The sequence below is a fragment of the Biomphalaria glabrata genome, chromosome 8 (assembly GCF_947242115.1).
Source record: "Biomphalaria glabrata chromosome 8, xgBioGlab47.1, whole genome shotgun sequence".
NCBI classification, from domain to species: domain Eukaryota; kingdom Metazoa; phylum Mollusca; class Gastropoda; family Planorbidae; genus Biomphalaria; species Biomphalaria glabrata.
In genome coordinates this window covers 11621928-11640679 of record NC_074718.1, presented here as the reverse complement: position 1 = coordinate 11640679, position 18752 = coordinate 11621928, and the positions used below count along the sequence as shown (strand labels likewise).

At 35.5% G+C, this 18752-nt stretch overlaps 1 protein-coding gene across 4 annotated transcripts in view; it reads right to left on the bottom strand.

Annotated features, from left to right (window-relative positions):
- LOC106060842 (uncharacterized) overlaps positions 1–18752 on the bottom strand; it is a 149603-nt gene that overhangs the window by 76030 nt on the left and 54821 nt on the right. For all 4 annotated transcript variants that reach the window (XM_056037580.1, XM_056037577.1, XM_056037578.1 and 1 more), the window contains exon 3: positions 11318–11434. In XM_056037580.1, the coding sequence (XP_055893555.1) occupies positions 11318–11434 (117 nt within the window). The remainder of the gene's footprint in view (positions 1–11317; positions 11435–18752) is intronic.

Here is an 18752-nt window from a genome sequence, read left to right as displayed (position 1 = left end):
TATAATATATATAGGTCTGTGATTCAGACTTAGAAAACGGTGCGCAAAATGTAGTTATTTCGCTCCTTCTAAAATAAATACATGCGGGAATACCCGCTGACGTTCAAGATCTAGATTGTCTAGACCTCCAAGCTAAATTAAATTATAACGGTCAAATCCGAGTTTTCTCTGAGTGGCCAAGTAGCTAGTAATAAAATTTATACATAACACATTTTTAGGAAAATAGAGCTGTGTTTGAGATCCGTGTCCACAAAGTTTTTAATTTTAATGCAGATTTATGTTTTATCAGTTACACGATGACGAATTTGTAGGCTGAAAAGAGGAATTGTACTAAAGAGATCATACAGATGGATCCTAATTAATAAAAGATTTGGGAGAAAAGATTGAAATTCATGTAACAATAGTGATGACAGACAGACAGGTGTGTGTATATATTGTCTGACCTTCGTGACCTATAAAGGGAGATCATTCATCCCAGTCAACTGGCTGCACTAAGAGAGAGAGCTGTTGATTGGTTGAGCGTCTTTGAACACTGTGTTAGGAGCATGCCGACTTACGATATATTATTCATAGATTTACTTGCTGTTTGTTGCTTTCATAGGAGACTTTCCTCATTATGTTTTTTTTTACCGGTGAGTGAGTGAAGGCGGTCAAACACCAGAGTTCCCATTTCACACCTTACCATGTATAGGGCAGGACTTCTGTTTCTATGGGCCGCGGTTAACGAGGGAGTTATGTGGCCAGCACAACGACCAACCGACTTTACTTTTTCTCAACAAAAGTCAGGTACTCACCCATTAGAGTTGGGCGCCCAAAGATCCGGAAATAAAAAAAAATCCGGTCTTCAACAGGATTCGAACCCGGGACCCCCAGTTCGGAAACAACGCTTTACCACTCAGTCACCGCGCCTCCAAACACCATAAAAGCACTACTGTTACAGTTCATTTAACAATAAACTATGTTACAATCTATAACCACGAGTGCTGTTTGGGATTAGAGTTAGCTGAATAACAAAGAAAGACATGTTTCAAGCTGAACACGAGACTATGAGAACATCACAACACTGTCACATACTGATAGAGCTTTCTCTCTGATACTTGATTTCATTGCAAGGATCTCAAGTACAGCTCCAGTACATTACTTGTACAAATATTGTGTAAGCTCATAAATATTTCCTTTCTTTTGTTCCGACTTCTATTCAGTTTTATGTTCCCTATCTTCTGTTATCATTACAGACGCGAGTAAATCATGATACGTAAGAGAAGACCAGTACAGACATGCGTCGAATGCTTTTTTATTCTGTTTTTAATTTAGATTAGCAATTTTTTTTTTACTAAAATTTCATTTCTAAAAATATTTTTTGCAGAAACTCTGTATTGCCTATTGGAGTGTGAAATTTCATCAACAGATTTCTGCATTCGTTGTTTCGCATCTAGCGTTGCATCGAGGATATATATTCGTTTGACATATTTTTTGTTGCAAAAATACACTCCATAGCGATATATTTCAAGTCTACAAAAAAAAAAACAAAATAGAGTCTAATAACAAAGTACTTTAAGAACACATAAAAACTCCTTTGTTGATACTTTGTATTATTTCTCAACTAAATGTTAAGTATAACGTCCCCAGGTCTACGAAGAATAAAATGTTTCAATCGACTTCAACGCGAGACAAAACAGTGACAAAGACTGAACAATTCTATCCACAACTAAGATTGTACATGTAATTAAAGCCCAGCATCTATTCCCCTGGCTAGCAATGAGTTGTGTAAGAAAGAAAAAAAAGGTAATGACTTCCGAGTCTTGACAACCGGGAAGCTATTACCTACCAGATTTTTCACCAATTAAAAGAACAGTTCCATCTTTTCCTTTTTTGTTTGTTTGAAGAATAATAGAACAATTGTAGAGAAACTCTTCTTTATAAGAAGAGTGCAAGTGAAATACATTTACATTTAAAAAAACAAAAGGTTGGAGGGACCGATAAGTGAACAACATTAGAGCTTCTATGTTTGGAATGAGCCTGATCGTGGTAAGATCATCCTTGTGTTCACAAAGATGTCTTGTAGAGGGCCTGTTGAATTGTGTTTTTTTTTTTACATTTATATTACGTGTAATTGTATCCATTAGTTTAGATCAGTCATGTAACTAAATTTGTAATAGATCTAGAGTCTAGACTAACAATAATAAATCTCTGCGATTAGAAATATTTTTTACCAATTGTAAAACGTATTATATGTTCTTTCAAGCACAATGTCTCTCTTATATCAAATCACTCAAGACAACTGTATTCATTATCAAGATAATAGCAAGGCGTCTGTATTCAAGAAATCTCAATGCATAAATAAATCAAGAGAGGGGCATTGCCAAATTTGATGAAAAGCCAGCTGTCAACACTATGTGTTGCTCCAGAAAAGTAGAAAAGTATTTCAATGTTATAGGAAACAAAGTTTCAACTAAAATAGGGAGAGACGATGACTGACAACAAGCCATGGCTATTTTTCATGGCTCATAAGAGAAAGGAAACATCCGATGATAAAAGACATTTTATGAAAGATGAAAATCTCTAACAACGAAAAGGTCACCATTGTCTTTCAAGCTGTTACCATTGTATCAGTAGATTAAGTCACAAGTAGCATTAAAAAACAAAAGACAACAACAGACATCCAGATGTAGGACTTGTGTTTGACTCCTTCCAATATTTCATTGGGCTACAACTTCCTTCCAATATTTCATTTGGGCTACTACTTCCTTCCAATATTTCATTTGGGCTACTACTTCCTTCCAATATTTCATTTGGGCTACTACTTCCTTCCAATATTTCATTTGGGCTATTACTTCCTTCCAATATTTCATTTGGGCTACTACTTCCTTCCAATATTTCATTTGGGCTATTACTTCCTTCCAATATTTCATTTGGGCTACTACTTCCTTCCAATATTTCATTGGGGCTATTACTTCCTTCCAATATTTCATTGGGGCTATTACTTCCTTCCAATATTTCATTTGGGCTATTACTTCCTTCCAATATTTCATTTGGGCTACTACTTCCTTCCAATATTTCATTTGGGCTACTACTTCCTTCCAATATTTCATTGGGCTACAACTTCCTTCCAATATTTCATTTGGGCTACTACTTCCTTCCAATATTTCATTTGGGCTATTACTTCCTTCCAATATTTCATTGGGCTACTACTTCCTTCCAATATTTCATTTGGGCTATTACTTCCTTCCAATATTTCATTTGGGCTATTACTTCCTTCCAATATTTCATTTGGGCTACTACTTCCTTCCAATATTTCATTTAGGCTATTACTTCCTTCCAATATTTCATTTAGGCTATTACTTCCTTCCAATATTTCATTTGGGCTACTACTTCCTTCCAATATTTCATTTGGGCTACTACTTCCTTCCAATATTTCATTTGGGCTACTACTTCCTTCCAATATTTCATTTGGGCCATTACTTCCTTCCAATATTTCATTTGGGCTACTACTTCCTTCCAATATTTCATTGGGCTAATACTTCCAATATTTCATTTGGGCTATTACTTCCTTCCAATATTTCATTGGGCTACTACTTCCTTCCAATATTTCATTTGGGCTACTACTTCCTTCCAATATTTGATTTGGGCTATTACTTCCTTCCAATATTTCATTTGGGCTATTACTTCCTTCCAATATTTCATTTGGGCTATTACTTCCTTCCAATATTTCATTTGGGCTATTACTTCCTTCCAATATTTCATTTGGGCTACTACTTCCTTCCAATATTTCATTTGGGCTATTACTTCCTTCCAATATTTCATTGGGGCTATTACTTCCTTCCAATATTTCATTTGGGCTATTACTTCCTTCCAATATTTCATTTGGGCTACTACTTCCTTCCAATATTTCATTTGGGCTATTACTTCCTTCCAATATTTCATTTGGGCTACTACTTCCTTCCAATATTTCATTTGGGCTATTACTTCCTTCCAATATTTCATTTGGGCTACTACTTCCTTCCAATATTTCATTGGGCTACAACTTCCTTCCAATATTTCATTTGGGCTACTACTTCCTTCCAATATTTCATTTGGGCTACTACTTCCTTCCAATATTTCATTTGGGCTACTACTTCCTTCCAATATTTCATTTGGGCTATTACTTCCTTCCAATATTTCATTTGGGCTATTACTTCCTTCCAATATTTCATTTGGGCTATTACTTCCTTCCAATATTTCATTTGGGCTATTACTTCCTTCCAATATTTCATTTGGGCTACTACTTCCTTCCAATATTTCATTTAGGCTATTACTTCCTTCCAATATTTCATTTGGGCTATTACTTCCTTCCAATATTTCATTTGGGCTACTACTTCCTTCCAATATTTCATTTAGGCTATTACTTCCTTGCAATATTTCATTTGGGCTATTACTTCCTTCCAATATTTCATTGGGCTACTACTTCCTTCCAATATTTCATTTGGGCTATTACTTCCTTCCAATATTTCATTTAGGCTATTACTTCCTTCCAATATTTCATTTGGGCTACTACTTCCTTCCAATATTTCATTTAGGCTATTACTTCCTTGCAATATTTCATTTGGGCTACTACTTCCTTCCAATATTTCATTGGGCTACTACTTCCTTCCAATATTTCATTGGGCTACTACTTCCTTCCAATATTTCATTTAGGCTATTACTTCCTTCCAATATTTCATTTGGGCTATTACTTCCTTCCAATATTTCATTTAGGCTATTACTTCCTTCCAATATTTCATTTGGGCTACTACTTCCTTCCAATATTTCATTGGGCTACTACTTCCTTCCAATATTTCATTTAGGCTACTACTTCCTTCCAATATTTCATTTGGGCTACTACTTCCTTCCAATATTTCATTTGGGCTATTACTTCCTTCCAATATTTCATTTGGGCTATTACTTCCTTCCAATATTTCATTTGGGCTATTACTTCCTTGCAATATTTCATTTGGGCTATTACTTCCTTCCAATATTTCATTTGGGCTACTACTTCCTTCCAATATTTCATTTGGGCTATTACTTCCTTCCAATATTTCATTTGGGCTATTACTTCCTTCCAATATTTCATTTGGGCTATTACTTCCTTCCAATATTTCATTTGGGCTATTACTTCCTTCCAATATTTCATTTGGGCTATTACTTCCTTCCAATATTTCATTTGGGCTATAACTTCCTTCCAATATTTCATTTGGGCTATTACTTCCTTCCAATATTTCATTTGGGCTATTACTTCCTTCCAATATTTCATTTGGGCTATTACTTCCTTCCAATATTTCATTTGGGCTATTACTTCCTTCCAATATTTCATTTGGGCTATTACTTCCTTCCAATATTTCATTTGGGCTATAACTTCCTTCCAATATTTCATTTGGGCTATTACTTCCTTCCAATATTTCATTTGGGCTATTACTTCCTTGCAATATTTCATTTGGGCTACTACTTCCTTCCAATATTTCATTTGGGCTATTACTTCCTTCCAATATTTCATTGGGGCTATTACTTCCTTCCAATATTTCATTTGGGCTATTACTTCCTTCCAATATTTCATTTGGGCTATTAATTCCTTCCAATATTTCATTTGGGCTACTACTTCCTTCCAATATTTCATTTGGGCTATTACTTCCTTCCAATATTTCATTTGGGCTACTACTTCCTTCCAATATTTCATTTGGGCTATTACTTCCTTCCAATATTTCATTTGGGCTACTACTTCCTTCCAATATTTCATTGGGCTACAACTTCCTTCCAATATTTCATTTGGGCTACTACTTCCTTCCAATATTTCATTGGGCTACAACTTCCTTCCAATATTTCATTGGGCTACTACTTCCTTCCAATATTTCATTGGGGCTATTACTTCCTTCCAATAATTCATTTGGGCTATTACTTCCTTCCAATATTTCATTGGGCTACTACTTCCTTCCAATATTTCATTTGGGCTACTACTTCCTTCCAATATTTCATTTGGGCTATTACTTCCTTCCAATATTTCATTTGGGCTACTACTTCCTTCCAATATTTCATTTAGGCTATTACTTCCTTGCAATATTTCATTTGGGCTACTACTTCCTTCCAATATTTCATTGGGCTACTACTTCCTTCCAATATTTCATTGGGCTACTACTTCCTTCCAATATTTCATTTAGGCTATTACTTCCTTCCAATATTTCATTTGGGCTACTACTTCCTTCCAATATTTCATTGGGCTACAACTTCCTTCCAATATTTCATTGGGCTACTACTTCCTTCCAATATTTCATTGGGGCTATTACTTCCTTCCAATATTTCATTTGGGCTATTACTTCCTTCCAATATTTCATTTGGGCTACTACTTCCTTCCAATATTTCATTTAGGCTATTACTTCCTTCCAATATTTCATTTGGGCTATTACTTCCTTCCAATATTTCATTTGGGCTACTACTTCCTTCCAATATTTCATTTAGGCTATTACTTCCTTGCAATATTTCATTTGGGCTACTACTTCCTTCCAATATTTCATTGGGCTACTACTTCCTTCCAATATTTCATTGGGCTACTACTTCCTTCCAATATTTCATTTAGGCTATTACTTCCTTCCAATATTTCATTTGGGCTATTACTTCCTTCCAATATTTCATTTAGGCTATTACTTCCTTCCAATATTTCATTTGGGCTACTACTTCCTTCCAATATTTCATTGGGCTACTACTTCCTTCCAATATTTCATTTAGGCTACTACTTCCTTCCAATATTTCATTTGGGCTACTACTTCCTTCCAATATTTCATTTGGGCTATTACTTCCTTCCAATATTTCATTTGGGCTATTACTTCCTTCCAATATTTCATTTGGGCTATTACTTCCTTGCAATATTTCATTTGGGCTATTACTTCCTTCCAATATTTCATTTGGGCTACTACTTACTTCCAATATTTCATTTGGGCTATTACTTCCTTCCAATATTTCATTTGGGCTATTACTTCCTTCCAATATTTCATTTGGGCTATTACTTCCTTCCAATATTTCATTTGGGCTATTACTTCCTTCCAATATTTCATTTGGGCTATTACTTCCTTCCAATATTTCATTTGGGTTATAACTTCCTTCCAATATTTCATTTGGGCTATTACTTCCTTCCAATATTTCATTTGGGCTATTACTTCCTTGCAATATTTCATTTGGGCTATTACTTCCTTCCAATATTTCATTTGGGCTACTACTTCCTTCCAATATTTCATTTGGGCTACTACTTCCTTCCAATATTTCATTTGGGCTATTACTTCCTTCCAATATTTCATTTGGGCCATTACTTCCTTCCAATATTTCATTTGGGCTACTACTTCCTTCCAATATTTCATTTGGGCTATTACTTCCTTCCAATATTTCATTTGGGCTACTACTTCATTCCAATATTTCATTTGGGCTATTACTTCCTTCCAATATTTCATTTGGCCTATTACTTCCTTCCAATATTTCATTTGGGCTATTACTTCCTTCCAATATTTCATTTGGGCTATTACTTCCTTCCAATATTTCATTTGGGCTATTACTTCCTTCCAATATTTCATTTGGGCTATTACTTCCTTCCAATATTTCATTTGGGCTATTACTTCCTTCCAATATTTCATTTGGGCTATTACTTCCTTGCAATATTTCATTTGGGCTATTACTTCCTTCCAATATTTCATTTGGACTATTACTTCCTTCCAATATTTCATTTGGGCTATTACTTCCTTCCAATATTTCATTTGGGCTACTACTTCCTTCCAATATTTCATTTGGGCTACTACTTCATTCCAATATTTCATTGGGCTACTACTTCCTTCCAATATTTCATTGGGCTACAACTTCCTTCCAATATTTCATTTGGGCTACTACTTCCTTCCAATATTTCATTGGGCTACTACTTCCTTCCAATATTTCATTTGGGCTACTACTTCATTCCAATATTTCATTTGGGCTATTACTTCCTTCCAATATTTCATTTGGGCTACAACTTCCTTCCAATATTTCATTGGGCTACTACTTCCTTCCAATATTTCATTTGGGCTATTACTTCCTTCCAATATTTCATTTGGGCTATTACTTCCTTCCAATATTTCATTTGGGCTATTACTTCCTTCCAATATTTCATTGGGCTACTACTTCCTTCCAATATTTCATTGGGCTACTACTTCCTTCCAATATTTCATTTGGGCTATTACTTCCTTCCAATATTTCATTTGGGCTACTACTTCCTTCCAATATTTCATTTGGGCTACTACTTCATTCCAATATTTCATTTGGGCTATTACTTCCTTGCAATATTTCATTTGGGCCATTACTTCCTTGCAATATTTCATTTGGGCCATTACTTCCTTCCAATATTTCATTTGGGCTATTACTTCCTTCCAATATTTCATTTGGGCTATTGTGTAACAGTCTATGGATGTGCTTTGTGGGTCCCACTGCTATGATCAAGATGTATGTCGGAAATGTGTGGGAAAACATTTGACCGTCCATTCCTCTCTAAATGCGATTAGTGGGGACCAAGAGTGAGCCAAGCTACCCTCAAAAAGAGGGTACGACTGCCAGTCCACTAGAGGTGCTACCCCTCCTAGATACCCCATACATCACAAATTAACTGTAAGTAGAGGTCGAAACAAAATGTAACTTCTCCAGTGTAAATAATGGTGTGCAATTAATGGATGATTAGAATGCTTGTATTGATGAGCTGTCGCAATGGGGAGCATGATTTGTGAAAACGGGGAAAAATGTTCCGTTACATTTTAGACGTAATCCTCTAACCAAAAGAAGTCAGTTTAGCCCGAGAAGAAATGAAAGGATGTTTTTGACCTGACCCTATCCAAGCGCTGTTGGTCAAACCTGTACACACATGCCAACACCAGGACAGGCGATCTGATTCTCTGTTCATTGGTGCTTCTTCGACTGGAAAATAATTGCACGATCGTAGAAGAGAAAATGAGCAGGGGGGTAGGGGGAGAATGGACAGAGAGAGAAGGGATTGATTTTTGTTTTATTTCACGCAAACTTTGAAAGCCACCAATAATAAGGAGGAAAAAGATGTATCTTCCTCGCTCAGGGTTCATTGAATGGAGTCAATATATTTTGATAGTGTCTATCTCGAGACGTCCCGTGTTGTCAACTAGAAGACCTGCTTAGTGACAGATGAGTAGCTTGACAACTTAGGTTTTTTTTTTTAAAGGAAATCCAGGAATCCAGACAAAGCTATATACAACCAAATCTGTCAAGTACAATTTCTTTCCCTTGTTCGATACCAAGACAGATGAGTAGCTTGACATCTGAGTTATGTTTTCTGAAAGAAGTCCTGACAAAATTCTATACAACCAAATCTGTCAAGTACAATTTCTTTCCCTTATTCGAGATCAAACAGGCGATACCAAGGCAGATGAGTAGCTTGACATCTTAGTTATGTTTCTAAAAGAAGTCATGACAAAACTCTATACAACTAAATCTGTCAAGTACAATTTTTTCTCTTGATCGTTATCAAACTGGCGATACTGAGACATGAGTAGCTTGACATCTTAGTTATGACAAAAAACTTTATCCCAACAAACAGAGCCAAAGGGAAGTAGGGACGCCATTCTCATCAACACAACAAAATGAAATCACAGCCAAACTTTGGGGGGAAAAAACTTCAAGAAAAACTAAAATCGAATTGAAAAAAAAAGGGAATTTTGTTCCGAGAAATAAAATAAAAAGCAAAGTTTTGCGGGTTTTTTTTTTCAGTGAATGTATCCTTGCACCTGGTTTCTGTTTCATTCCACAAGACTGAATCAACCCCAGTTGTGCCATAACATACAGCCCAAACAACAACTTTGAAACGGACATAAATTTGAAAAAGTAAAAATATTTGTTTTCAATATGTGAAGACGGATTCCCCAAAAAGTGAAAGGCTTTTGAAGGGCTTTATTTTATTTCAGAATAGTTATTGAAATGTGTAGTATTTCGTTTGTTTTCTTTTTGATTTAACTAAAACAAAACAGAACTATAGATCTTACTGTTGAAGTTAGTGCCATTAAAACAAAAGTGTTTTATCTCTAAAAGTAAATGAATTCTATTCACAACATGTAGCTAGTGAGTTCATTGTGGTTGCTGTTTTCAGCATATGCCCTTATTCAGGCCTCCTTTAGTCGTAGAAGGACTTTGGTTCATTTCGAACATGCCACAAACTTATTATTAAAAAATATATATATAAAAATCGTGTTTAAAAAAATATTGAAAAACAAAGCTTATCTTAAGGAAAAAAAACTCCGTCCTTAAAACTATAGCTACCAATAACGTACATGGTATTTCCTTTATTCGATTTCAAACGAAATAATTAATTACCAAAAATTAATTGACTAATTGAGTATTTTTGTTTATTGATTCGTTTCGTTACGTATAATAAACAATTGTTTAAAGTATCAACTTGATCGGAGAACGCGTCAGGGAGAAATAGCATTAACATTTATTTAAGGGGACTAAACCCAACAAATTTAGCCATATCTGTGAATACTGATGAATTAGTTTCCCTTGTTGCTAGTAAACAAAATATTGAGCTATCAGTAATTAATTGCCTATTTGGTTACTTTTTAAAATTGATTTATGTCTTGTCTATGTCAATGAATAATTGTGCGATGTTTCAGCTTGATCTGAGAATGGGTGTGGGAGAAATAACGTGTACACACTTTTTACCAGACACACAGAGTTGATAGAAGCTTTGTAAAAATAGCGCTACAAAGCCAGACAATCCCATCTCTCAGCTACGCCAATGTCGTTGATGAAGTAATCAAAACTAACAACAAAACGTCCTAACACTTCAGATGTACATACATTGAAGGCATTACAAAAAAAAAAGAAATATATCCCTGTCAGTAAAGATTAAACATTTTCCGGCCTGAAAACATGGAGCAATACCATGAAATGATAGGAATCAAGAAAAATGTAAATGTGGTGGAGACCTCATTAAACGTTTCAAATAGCAGACTTTTAAAAGGGATGTGAAAACATTGCGGGGGGAAATAGGGGAGGTGCATAATTTAACAGCGAAGCAATGGGAACAGGAAAAGCCAAAGTTAACAAAAAGCAAATGGGCTCACGTATCAGCTTGTTCAGGTTGTTTTTTAACATTTAAAATGTACAAGATTATACAATTCATATTTGTATTCATCTCTTGAGATTTATCCTACCCCCAACCCCTCTTGGGTTGCTCATCGAAGAAGTATAAAGTCAATAGGGGAGGTCCAAAATATCACACTATATGTTAGAATGAGTGAGCAGCTTCAAAGTATTACATTATGCACTACAGACTTACTTGATGTAATAAGGTTTCTCATTGCGATCTAAAGCTGTTTCCCATCCGTAGGGCAGACCTGAAGTATTATCCCAATTTTCTCTGGGTGGTAACCAGGAAGTGGTTTGGCTTTTGTGGCTGAAAATAAAAGAGAACAGATTTGTGTATGTAGACAACTGGTTGATTTGGTATTTATCTACATTAGTGAAAGGAAACAAACTTGTTGATTACAAATTGTTGGAGTCTTGAAGAGTAGGATTTTATTTGAATTTCATATCAGAATAATATTTTTTTAACAGTTCATACATATAAACCAGATAGAAACATTTGAATGAAGCTACAGTTTAGAAACAGGACATGAAAATATCAAGATCAGTCTGGAGTTTTCGTTGAAACCTTTAAATACATCTAGGTAAAAATATATACAGGTAATGTCGAATATGCAGATTAGTAGATATATGTGCAGTTATTATAGGCTATATACAGTGAATATGTCGTGTGTTTAAATATGGTTCATACATGGTACAAGTATGTGGTACATGCGTGTCTTATGGCCAATGTTGTACATACCGTCTATATGCGGTAACATGTATATACATTTAATATGTTGTGTACGCAGTTAACAATCTACGATGCTTTCTTTTTAAAAAAAAATTCCATCTATTAAACATTCCACAAAATGCAGAATTTTTTAAAAGTAACTATTGTACCTAAAAAGCCGGGGAAAAAAAGGGGGCTAGTTAACTGTCTAAAGTCTAACTCACAATACGTTTAAATCCATAAGTGAAAAAAAAAAGAATAACATTAAGGCTTCAACTAATTTTTTTAAAACCTCTCTTATCCCTAAAATAATTGTCATTTTTTCCTCCTTTTCAAAACACTATAAGGCTCCTAGGCAGGAAAAAACAAGTAGTAATCGTGCCAGTATGTTGTTGTGACGTCAACGGATTGCCGGCATTCACTTCAGTTTCCCTAGGCGTCTAATGACAGTACAAGTACAGACTGACCGATGGCCAGATTGCCTTGATTATTGCGCTTCTAGTCCTAGTCTCCAGGAATCCGGCCGACAAAAAAAGAGGAGCGGGAGATGTTCACCGGCCAAAGTCCTGCTCCAGTTTAAAAGATTTCGGACATGATAGTCTAGTTTCAGTAGGGACCGGCAGTGGCGGTGGTGGACGGAGGTGGATGATGAGTTGTCCACATTTGTTGATATTGATTATTCTAAACAACAGTACAGTGACATGGGGAGAGAGCTGCTACATATGCTAAAGGGATATAAATGTAGTCTGCAAGTGAGAACAAAGTCTTCACTCTAGAAAAATAAATAAAATGCGAAAAAGAAGTGAAGGGTAGGAATAAGAGTCTATAGAATAGTTCAGTTGCCTAGAGTCTAGACAATGCACTCCTAGTGTTAAGAGGATTACAGTGCCAGTACTTTATACATGAAGTACAAGGAATAGGAGAACATTCGTAAGATGTAAATAGTTTTGTGAAAAACTGTGAGATTAATACTTCTGTAGTGTGTTTGAGCAGTTACTAATACGTTGGAGCCAGAGGCGCAGCTAGGATGAGGGGAGTGAGGGGTAGAATTTGAAAATCCCCCAGGGCACCCACTAGAGGGAAGCCCGAAATGAGTGGGTTTTTTTTACATAATATTAGGTAAAATGGAGGGCCCTCAAAGAGGCCAAGACCCCCCCCCCCCAGGGGGCCCCCAAATGATGGCTAATTCCTATCTACGCCACTGGTTGGAGCCAAGTTAAAGTAAACCGCATGCATAACATTAACATTCACACATTGTTTTTTAAATATCAAGAGTTATTCAAAGTGACCACGTTTTCTTTCTTTCTCATGGAATGTATGGAAAATTAAAAACTGCATTGAATTCTCCAAGGAGGAGGCGTGATGGCTGTGCGGTAAAACGCTTGGCTTCCAAACAGAAGAGTCTCAGGTTCGAATCTAGGCATGGAATCTAAACTTCGGGATTCTAAGGGCGCCTCTGAATCCACCCAACTCAATATCTAATGGGTTCCTCACATTAACTGCGAAAAGTAAAGGCGGCTGGTCATGCGCTTGGCCACATGATACTCTCGTTAACCGTCGGCCATAGAAACAAATAACCTTTACACCGTCTACCCTGTAGATAGCAAGGTCTGAGAGGGATTCTAGACTTTAATTCTCCAATGTGATAACATTTATAAGATCTACGTATTTTTAAATATAACAGACGCACACGCACAAACACACACAAATGGGGCAGGATGAAAATCAGTACGAGATTATGGTTTGCATTTTGTTGTTGTTGTTGTGCTCAGAGAATTATCTGGCCATAAAATGCCGAGACGAGCACGTCAACAAGCAGACTGGCTAAAAGGAAGTTCAGTCAGTGAAGAGACTTGGCCTTTTGTTGCTCCCGAGGTGATCGTGAACACTGCGGACACGAAGGAGTCAACAACCATCTCTTGAGGATTTTCCTTTTAAGATTGCTGCTGCATTGACGGCTATTTTTTTTATTAAAAAAAAAAGGGGGGGGGGTTGTACATGTGAGTGTTTATTTTCTTTTAAAAAAATCTAAACTGATCAATAACATGTAATTGACAATTTGCAGATAACCGTTCCAAGTTTTCCCTAACTAAAGCACCTGATGTAGTTTATATCACATATATTACACTCAGGAGTTCTAGCTTGTTGAAAGCAGCCCTAATTAATATGACTTAACTAAATGAAGCACACTCCAAAACAAATATATTTTTCTCTGCTACGTGGAACTGCATACATTGACTAAAGATACACGTGGTAATAATGCTGTCTTAAGGCTCACTGTGTCGAATAGAATTTACGGACAGCATTGTTTATGTTTGATAGCATTTAGAAAGAAAAATAAAAAAAAACAGTAACGGTCAGCGTGAGATCAATGGACGCATGCAATACACGAAACAAACTCATGAAATCCAAAACATGCTCATAGTGTGTGTCTTTAGAATACTACAAATAATACGATTGGCTTGTATTTGATCTACAACATATTGGGAAGTGGAGATAATTTTGATCTCTGTTGGTGTACGGGAAGAATGTAAACCATATACGTGATTGATTGTAAAATGTTTGTAAAATGTTTTACATGTTTCGGATGTTCCTTCAGAGTTGAAGATAGTTTACTTCCTAGTCCAAACCTCCCGCAGGACGACGGGGGATGGGAGCGGGCAGGATTTGAACCCTCGACCATCGATAAATCCGAACGACAGTCCAGCGCACAAACCACACGACCAGGCAGCCATCCTATTGCTCCTATAATTCATTTAGTCGTTACTGTAAAACAAAAAAATAGATAGGCGTTTCTTTTTTTTTTTTTAGTTGGGGTGGGTGGGTGTGGAGGCGAAAAATTCGTGTTGGCTGCTAGTCATTCTCGTACAAGTATGTGTGACAAGCGACTGTTTCAACACTCTTCTTCAACTTTGTGCTTATCATAAAGGATTTATTGTAGAATCTGTGATATACAGAGTAATCTGTCTTAATATAGCTGAAGACTTAAATAATACGACGACGAACAAAAAATAGGTATACTAGTTTATGAATAAATCCGAGAGTAGGACATGTCCTCGATTTTTGTAAAAATATTTGCATAAAAATATTCAACATAACCTAACCAATAAATTTAAAAATAATAAATTCCAAAACATGAGATAAATGTAATAGATTAATTCTGAATTTGTGATTTTCTATACCAAGAGATATATTATTAAGGTCAGTCTCACATCAATTAAAAAGATGTTTTTCAAAGCCGGTGTCAACGTCTTCCTGACAAGATCACTGCCCTTCTTCAATGCCCAGAAGATCTATCAAGGCAGAGTGTGGTGCAAAAAGCAGATTTATCGTTTCACCTCTGTCCCATTCATTTGGCTATCCTACTTTTTTGTTTAAAAGAGAGAAATCTTGAAAGACTCAGGACATGAGAAGAATGTATTAGTGTATGTCACGACAGACTTGGCTACCCATTGGATTCAGCTTCTTTTGTTTAATTATTACATCGGATATTGATGCTTATCGATTTTACTTATATGTAAGTGATACATTGATTTTGATATTATATACTGACATTATATGTTTATTGATTCTACTTATATGTAAGTGATACATTGATTTAGATACTATATACTACCATTATATGTTTATTGATTCTACTTATATGTAAGTGATACATTGATTTAGATACTATATACTACCATTATATGTTTATTGATTCTACTTATATGTAAGTGATACATTGATTTAGATACTATATACTGACATTCTATATTTATTGATTTTACTTATATGTGATACATTGATTTAGATACTATATAACTATATACTGACATTATATGTTTATTGATTTTACTTATATGTAAGTGATACATTGATTTTGACATTATATACTGACATTATATGTTTATTGATTTTACTTATATGTAAGTGATACATTGATTTTGACATTATATACTGACATTATATGTTTATTGATTTTACTTATATGTAAGTGATACATTGATTTTGACATTATATACTGACATTATATGTTTATTGATTTTACTTATATGTAAGTGATACATTGATTTTGATATTATATACTGACATTAAAATATATAACTATATGCTGTGAATATGTCATCATCCAAACAAATGAATTAAAACACCACCTAGCCCACCTTTTGACCCCAGAGAATCTTATACTCACATACTGACATTGAAATTATAACAACGTCATCATCAATGCAATTAATATACGGCCCCCCCCTTTTAATACTTTGACCCCAGAGAATCTCATATAATGACATTAGATATAGAAAAATATATTTTGAACGCATCCATAGAAATAAAATTTAAACCCCCACTCAGCCCTCCCTTTGACCCGAGACAAGCTCATGCATAAAAAGTATGTGTTTTTTTTTTGTCGATCTGACTCTTGTCAGTTAAAAATCTGGTTCAACGTAGAGCAATCAATGAACTCCCGCAAGTGAACATAGAAATTAAAACCATCCCATTGTTAGCGTGTACACGTGTGGAAATGGATTGTATGAATTATTTGTGTGCTGCTGTTTTTATGAAGAGGACAAGAGAAAAACAATATTGAAAACAGTTAAAGACTTTTAAAAAATGTCTTGTACTTGCACAAAGCAAGGGCGTAAACAAAAAATGTAAAGTTCCTCTAGTGGTCTATAGGGCAGACGATGTAAAGGTCATCTGTTTCTTTGGCCTACGGTTAACTAGGGTTTCATGTGACCATCACAACGACTAACCACATTTACTTTAACCCAATTTATGTCAGGTACATAAAAAAAAATTTGGCGCCCTAAAAATCCCCGTAATTCCTTGTCTTCACTGGGATTAGAACCCGAGACTCCCCGGTTCGGGAGACAAGCGATATAACGCTCAGCCACCGCGAATGTAGGGCATAATATAGGACAGATACGGTTTGTAAGCAAGTCATCTCTTGATATAAATAATATATTTATTTGTAACATTCGCGACAGAGGCTATTAACAGTAGAGTTTGAATAATGATGCAAGCATATAAATGTTCTTTGTGAGGAGTCGAAGTTTGTAAGAGAATTACACGCGTTGAACGACTCTCTGAATGGTCTACTTTCAGAACATTGAATTTCTTTTGTAAATCAAACTAAGCAAATAAAATATTTAGTGGCATTGAATTGAACAAAGCTGAAGACAAAAAAAAATGAGTTGTATCAAGTTTCAATGAATCAATCCCAAAGTGCCTTTTTTATAATGACACGAGCAAACAATGTCGATAAATTGATTTTCTAAGCAAAAGGGAACACAAATTAATTAACAATACATCTTAATATAATTTGAGAAAGATGTAGTTGAAACATAGATTTTAGATGTAGTCAGAGGATGTACATATTTAATCCCCTCATGAGCTAGTCACTATTCAAGTGTTTGCATACACATAAATTAAAAAACAACGGCTATCATTATAGCTGGACCTCGGGGTTATTCCAAAACGGCCAAGTTGTTAAATGGGATTCGGCAAAAGAGAAACTAGAGATCAGACGTATGAGAGATTTCTTAACACGATTGGAATCTTAAAAAGCAATGGAAGTATATTGGGCTACGCTGTAGATCACCAGATAACTGTGATCCGAATACCATATCACATGATCAGGTGACTGAAAGTGGTTTAGTAATTATGAATAATTTCAGTACAAAAGATGGCCTGAAAGGTCTGAAATATTCTTAGCTAATAATAATAACCTTTTGTTTCTTTAAAAGTGAAACGTGTTCATAAACCCGCGTAAGAATTTGTCGGAAGCTAAGCACGTAGCACATTCTGGGAATTATTACGCCATAAACTTCAGTTCCTTTAAAGACAATCCCCTGCACACAAAAAAAATTTCTAAAATCCAGAAGAATACCCTGTGCAAGCTCTGATTATTCAAAATTCATAACAAAGACTTTTATCTCTCCAACATTTTCGTTTTTCCCACATGCACAGGGATTGCTTTTTCTTCATAAATTATTGTACAGAGCAATTTTGCTTTTTTTTTATTTTAGGCCTATGAATCGAGACCAAGTGTTATAGAAGGCCTGAACACAAACCTGCAAAGTCACAACCTGTGGGCAGTTTAGACAGTTTACATATCTGTACGACGTGGCAACGAGCTATTGGTCTAAACTGACCAAATCTTGTGACGTAGCAGGTCAGTGTTCAGGTCTTCTAGAACGATTGGTCTCGTATGATTGCACGAACGTATCACAGTATTGACATCCCATTGACCAGCTTATCGAAATGTCTAGTCAGATTACTGAACTCTTTTGTACAGCGGAGAGGAGAGAGATGGTGGCAAAGAACGCTATGGACAATGAAAAAAGCCATGTCCTCAGAACTGTAAGAAAAGCGAGCCAGATGAATAACGGTAGGTTCCAATACCACCAAAGCAAATGCCACCTTTACTTGCCTTGTATGTGGAAGGAAATGTCTCTTCGAATAGAGCTCTACCGTCACCTACGTAACCTGATTGAGTGATTCAGGCGGACTTAGCGCTACAGTCACAGAAAAAACAAGTGCTCTATTTAATGACCCACAGTCGACTTAAGGAGGCCAAAAAGCAATTAGAAACATATTCAGTGCCACGATTGCACAGGATTTATTCTGCTTAGAATTACTGGACAATTTTTTCTAATTATTGAGAGGTTTAACTATTCACTGACAAGTTTATATTTCCGTTCTTAGTTTACCGTAAACTCGTCTAAGGTTCTATATACACAAAGATCAACTTTCAGCTCGATTTTTTTTAGCAAGCAATTTTTTTTTCTTGAACACTTAATTTTTTGATAAAGTTTAATTAAGAAAAAGATCAAAACTGTTTCTTGAACAGGTAATGACAGCTAATTAAAAGTGCACTTTCGCTTTCATCTACAGAGAGGTTCACACCGAGAAGCAACGCATCGAACTTAGTGTA